We start from the raw sequence: 6,440 nt of genomic DNA, 5'->3' as shown, positions 1-6,440 counted from the left end.
ATATATATATATATATATATATATATATATATATTTTTTTTTTTTTTTTTTTCATCTCGCACACAAACTCCCATCTGTGTACAAGCGACATTGGCGTACGCACCATTGCTGTGAAAGGTTTGTGACAGCACCCCTGAGGGACTCATGACGCTGAGGAAGCTAAACAGAAGCTGATGGTGTGACAGAGCTCGGGGCAGGAGGGGGCAGGGGAAAGGACCCCCCTTCCCTTCCTTTCAGCCCCGCCCTGCCATTCTGCTCCTTTATAACTTTACAAAATAGCCTTTTAATTTGCTGTAACGTCTGGGGTGTCTGAATTGTGCCTGCATCAATCACCATCATCACCAAGAGGCTGAGGGCACTCTGTCTCATGGGCCCTCTCAAAGAACGGCCCCTCAGGCGCAGCTCTCGCTCGGCCCTCAGATGGGAGAGACATCCCTCTGTCTCACTGCGCTTGAAGTCTGTCCACGTCGGTGCGGTGCTGAGTAAGGGTTACAGTAATGGAGTACAGTCGGGAGTGTTTGAGGCTGTAGGGTCTGGTTGGCTTAATAGACAAGTACATTACAAAAACATTGGAAAGAGCCAAATGGATGCCCATGATACAGTAAGCAAAATATTAATATTCATGACAAAAAAGCATGGTAGTTTCTTTAATGGATTGTCATGGATTCATGTTTAAAGTTTGTTGTGTTAAGATGGGACAGGAAAGACCAGACATCAGAAAAGAAGTCTTCTTTACTAAACTTTCTGTTGTTATTGCAAACAAACAGTTCCCACAAACAAGCTCTCTGTAATTGAATACAGTCACAATATGCCTGAAAATATTAGGGTCAATTCTAGAAACTTAATTTAGCCTAAAGAATAATTGTATGTCGTATTTAATTTTTTTTCCAAGCAAATTTTTTGAAAGAATCTCATGAATTGCCAACTGTTTTTAATTAGCCTTCAGTAATTATTTTTTATTTTTGTTTATTCATATAGTCCCTGTGGGTGGGCTCATCATATTGTTGCGGCCAATTAGCAGCAATTAACAAACACTAATGACATGCCCCTCGCACCCCTTCCAAAACAAAAAGTGTGCACCATGCCAGATTCCGGTGCTTGTGAACGACCTCTTGTGCACGAGAGGCATGGGGGATCAGCACACTGGGCAGGGTGGCTCATCAACACCTAGAGTGGAGAAAGCCAGACCCAGAAGGAGTCACTTATACACACTCGCACTTGGAATGCCACCATGATAATTGCTTTGTACCTCCTGGTTGAGTCATTGTCACTACAGTGACAATGGTTTTGGGATTGTTTGTGTAATCATCACAAATACTGTGTGCCATTTTATAACACAATCCCAGCATTGAGCCATAAATCGGCTGCCTTTAAAAAGTTGAGTTGGAATTAAACCAAATGTGTTACTATTGTTGAATTGTAGTGCAGCCAGTCACACAAATCAGCCAAAAATGTAGAAATTGACTAAAGGATGCTGCCATACAAATATTACACACTACCAAGTAACAGTTAGAATTAAATGAATGTAAAAAGAAACAAAAGCATTAATTTTCCACTTGTGAACTTTTGTGTCAAATATTGCACTGCAATTAGCTGAGCGCAGTATATTTTTGTGTCACCTGAAAAAGCTCGTGTTTCATACAAAAAAAATCTCTTGCCAACAACTAAATGCATTTAACAATGATGCGGACTGGGCCCATTGAACTTTTTTTTATGAGGCTCTGCCGATTTGCACTGCAAAATCTACATATCAGCCACTTTAATATTAGACAGAAATACATTTTCCATCTGTGAGTTGAGAGCTACAAAGCTAACTTTCCTTTTCAATGTGATGTTTCTTTCAAGAACTTCAGATCATCTACAATCATGAATGACAAGAGACTTGGAACGAGAGCTAAAAAAAATTGTGCAGTCTCCATCCCCAGTGCACCATCTATCTCAGTATGATCTCAAATGTAGCCTATATAGTGAAGAATTATTCCTGTTAATCAGCCTTGTCCTTTGAAACCAAATGAAGACTAATGCAAGGACCTCGTATGTATGGAAAGCACAGAGGTGGTACTAATGATGTCAGTCAGCACTGATACTCATAGCGAAATCTTTTGGCAAAAGTCATCATATGTCTGACCTGCATTAAATGTATAAAGGGTTGTGGCAAAAATGTCGACCATGAACAAAAATGAGAATGCAATTTGTTTTACTTAAGATGTAAAATAACTTTCAAATGTACAATACTATCACATTTTGTTTTAGCGGGAAAATGTCTATTTTCTTTGAATTTGTATTTAATATAAGACTGAGTTCAATGATATTATGCATTAACATTTAGCTTTAATATCTTTTAATACAGTTGGTGTTTCTTCGAGAAGGGAGTTTTTTTTATTGGCTTTCGTCTTCGTGATGTCACCAATTTCTTGGTGTACCATTGGCTATTCGCTAAGTAGGGACCTCATTAGTGCGTCCTTCTATACTGACATTACAACAGAGGCAAAATGGGACTCAAATGGCAAGGTTGGACACACTGACAGAATCCCTCGTTATTTTTTCACTATTCTTCACACAATCCGGGATATACTGACAGACACGCAGACGTGGGTTGATATTGACTCTGCTATTTCTGAGCTCATTTTGATTGGCCCATCGTTTTCGTATTTATGACAGAAATGTTTTCTACCAGTCTTTTTTCAACAGATGACCTGTTGTTTGGAGCTGTTGATTTTATGTGGATTGTTTTGACATGTTCAAATCCTTTGGATAATCCTTGTCATTATTCACATTGACTTGGATGCGCGGGGATCCTTGGATAAGAGCGCCGAGGTGACGAGGAGACTGGAATACACCCCGTAGCATTGTCTGTAAAAATAGATTTATTTTTTGGAATTAACTCTGCACGATGATTCATTGCGCCAACTGCGAAAAACCAATTGTAGATCGGTTCCTGCTCAAAGTTCTGGACCGACCGTGGCACGTTCAGTGTGTACAATGCTGCGAATGCAAGTGCACTTTGACAGAAAAGTGTTTTTCACGAGAAGGCAGACTCTATTGCAAGAATGACTTCTTCAGGTAAGTCTAATTAAACCACTACGATTAACTATTATCGATTTATTTATCTACCTATTCATCCGTCTGGTAAAGAGACGTAAGGTGTGTTGAACAGGAAAAGGGTGAAATACCTAAATAATATAGCAATAATATCTAAATAATAATAATATCGTATCTAAATAATAATAATAATATCTAGATAATAATAATATCTTAATAATAATAATATCAAAATAATTATAATCACATATAAAACCAAAAAATATGCTATTAGACGATGCACTGTAAAAGAGCAATTAAGCTCACAACCAAACACGCCAATTGTAAATATTTTCATATTCTACATATATTCTGCATTATGCGTGTGGCAGATATAATTGTTTACATTGCTGTATGTTTATTTTCCTTTTGATTCACTTTTGAATTCGAATAAAATACATCGCAACTGCTGTGGTCCTTTTTCGAAGACTGAAAACCTCAATTAGTTTGTTATGTAATAATAATAATAATAATAATAATAATAATAATAATTTATAGTAATGATAATAATAGTAATAATAATACTTTCCAATGCCCTGTGGTGTTGTGTATGTCACATGAATAGCTCTACTGTCTTCTTGGCTGCCACAGGAAATTTGGGACCAAGTGTGGAGGTTGCTCCCAGGGGATTCTGCCCAGTGATCTTGTCCGGAGGGCGAAGAGCAAAGTGTTCCACCTCAACTGTTTCACTTGCGTGATGTGCAACAAGCAGTTGTCAACCGGCGAGGAGCTCTACATCCTGGACGAATTCAAGTTCGTTTGTAAAGAGGACTACCACAACAATAACGGCAAAGACACCATTCAGCTCTCAGGTTATTATTATTATTATTATTATTATTATTATTATTGTTATTTTCTTTATTTTTTTTAATTATTATTATTATTATTATTATATTATTGTAGTTAAATGTAATAATTTCTTATTTGTGTAATATATTTGATAATTGAAGGCAATGTGTTTTATTTAACTGTCAAAATAATTTATTTTTTGCTCTGTTAATATTTTACTGTTTTAGTTTATTTGTTCAATTACTTTCTCTATGTTTTGTAATCTGCTGATATCGCGTGAATATGGAGCGTATTTGACTAAATTTCATGCACCTTAGCCTGACTGCTATTTGGTACAATTTAAAAAGAAAGAAGTGAATTTATTGCACTCATATTTCTGTGAATCGCGGATAGATTTGCTGTGCTGTAAAATTGGCTTGCCTTGTCTCCTAAAATCAAACGACCACGTGACAAATTAGTTCGCTAAGGGCATTTCCATGCATTGGCAGTGACGACGTGTAGCGAGCCCAGTTTATCTCCGGACTCCCAGGACCTGCAGCAGGATGACTGCAAGGACTCAGAAGCCGGCCATTTGTCGGACAAAGACGTTTGCCCCAATGAGAACGACGAGCAGGGCGCAGTTGGGAAAAGACGCGGGCCTCGGACCACCATCAAGGCCAAGCAGCTGGAAACCCTGAAAGCGGCTTTTGCGGCCACACCGAAGCCCACCAGACACATTCGAGAGCAGCTGTCACGGGAGACTGGTCTCAACATGAGAGTCATCCAGGTAAAATGCGGCAGAAAACTAGAAAACGAAGCTTTCTACCGCAATATAATAAGCGTAGCGTTTGTGCGCAAAACTATGACTTTTACGCACCTAATTGTCAATGGGACTGTGCTTCTAATGCATTTGTGAATCGATTATTCACAAGAAAAATACAATATCAGAACTCCTGTTATATGTACATTCACTGTACATTATATATATATATATATATATATAATTTATTACTTATTTGAACGCATAAAGAATCCTCAATTGCGCAACAGTGCCCAAATATCGTTTTATTTGTTGAACATACTGATATATTTTATCGATGTATTTTGTGTCACCTTGGTTTTTAAAAAGGTGTGGTTCCAAAACCGGCGGTCCAAAGAGAGGCGCATGAAGCAACTGAGCGCGCTCAGTGCCAGGAGACACATGTTCTTCCGCAGCCCGAGAAGGATGCGAGCTCTAGGAGAACGGGTGGACACCGCCGAGCTTGGCCATTTCTCTTACTATAGAGGTGGCGAGCATGTTATTAGTCAGCATAACATGGCCATGTTTGTACTCTCTTGATAGATGGGTCCATAATGATAATGAAATGTACAGTAAATATTTCTAATACATTGTGGTCACCTTATTTAGATTGAGGTCACTTTTGACGGTGTCAAGGGTATATTAGAACACCTCTCAATAGGATGTGATCCAGTAAAAACATCCACAATAATACAATATTATTGTGGATGTTTTTACTGGATCACATCCTATTGAGAGGTGTTTCTAATATAACTTGGTCACCGTAAAGTGACCTCAATCTAAATAAGGTGACCACAATGTATTAGAAATATTTATGTCATTTCATTTCATTTTGGACCTCTTTCAAGAGAGTCAAAATGGCCATGTTATGCAGATATAAAAATAATAGCATTGTTTAAAGAGAATCTCTGTGATTGTCACTCAGCGCGCATGAAAATGATTTGCAATTGGGTTCATTCAAATATAGTGCCTAATGTAGTGGCCAACTACTGTTTGTTTGATGTTTAGTATTACCACTCTGAGGTTGTCAACCAGAGCAGAGCATCATTATAATATTCATTGCTTTGGTTCTTATTAGACTGTGCACCTTAATGTGGCAACTTAATGTCTATTCTCACCCAACTCATGTAATATGTTCCTTCTGAATGAGTGCAGATTATCCTGGTGAATATTACGGCCCAGCTGGGAATTACGAATACTACCAAGGCCCACCATCATCCCAGGCGCAGACGCCAGCAGACTTGGGCTTCGTGCCCTCAGCAGTCCCTGCCGGCACCCCCTTAGGGGCCATCGAGCACCGCCACCCCGGGCACCACTGTCCAGGAGAGGTGCAGTGTTACCCTGACACGGTGTCACACCACCCGGTTAACTCACCCAGCCCGGAACCCAATGCACCGGGCTCCATGCACAGCATCTCCAGTGAGATGTGTGGGCCCAGCACGCCGTTCACCGCCATCACTCTCGGCGACAACGGCTACACCAACCAACTGTCACAGCCCTCGTCCGAGGTGAGCGAAGGAACTGTGTGGTAGCCCTGGGTGTTCTGAAGGCAAATCATCACTTTATTTATTCATTTGTCACTTTATTTATTTATTTATTTATTTATTTATTTATGCACCTATTTATTTATCACTTTATTTATTTGTATAACTTATTTATTTATGTCAAGTTTTGAATAACAAAATAATCGTTAACACGTTGATTTTATTCGCATGGGACTCGAGTACTATGTGCTGGTTTAGTGCTGAACCTCTTTGACGGAGCAATAAATGCATAAACACTAATTTTTGAG

At 39.0% G+C, this 6,440-nt stretch overlaps 1 protein-coding gene across 1 annotated transcript; it reads left to right on the top strand.

Annotated features, from left to right (window-relative positions):
* Positions 1–2,893: 2,893 nt before the first annotated feature.
* On the top strand, positions 2,894–6,180 carry lhx1b (LIM homeobox 1b). Its single transcript, XM_061300027.1, has 5 exons — positions 2,894–3,063; positions 3,673–3,893; positions 4,359–4,636; positions 4,979–5,135; positions 5,804–6,180. The coding sequence occupies exons 1-5, from the start codon at positions 2,894–2,896 to the stop codon at positions 6,178–6,180; spliced, it is 1,203 nt and encodes a 400-aa protein (XP_061156011.1).
* Positions 6,181–6,440: the final 260 nt, after the last annotated feature.

The sequence above is a fragment of the Syngnathus typhle genome, linkage group LG15 (genome assembly GCF_033458585.1).
Source record: "Syngnathus typhle isolate RoL2023-S1 ecotype Sweden linkage group LG15, RoL_Styp_1.0, whole genome shotgun sequence".
Classification (NCBI taxonomy): domain Eukaryota; kingdom Metazoa; phylum Chordata; class Actinopteri; order Syngnathiformes; family Syngnathidae; genus Syngnathus; species Syngnathus typhle.
This window is presented reverse-complemented; position numbering and strand designations above follow the sequence as displayed.

Coding starts and splice junctions, on each gene's coding strand:
- lhx1b (XM_061300027.1), top strand. CDS start 2,894: ATGATTCATTGCGCCAACTGCGAAAAACCAATTGTAGATCGGTTCCTG. Junction 3,894..4,358: donor AGACACCATTCAGCTCTCAG/GTTATTATTATT, acceptor ATGCATTGGCAG/TGACGACGTGTAGCGAGCCC. Junction 5,136..5,803: donor CCATTTCTCTTACTATAGAG/GTGGCGAGCATG, acceptor GAATGAGTGCAG/ATTATCCTGGTGAATATTAC.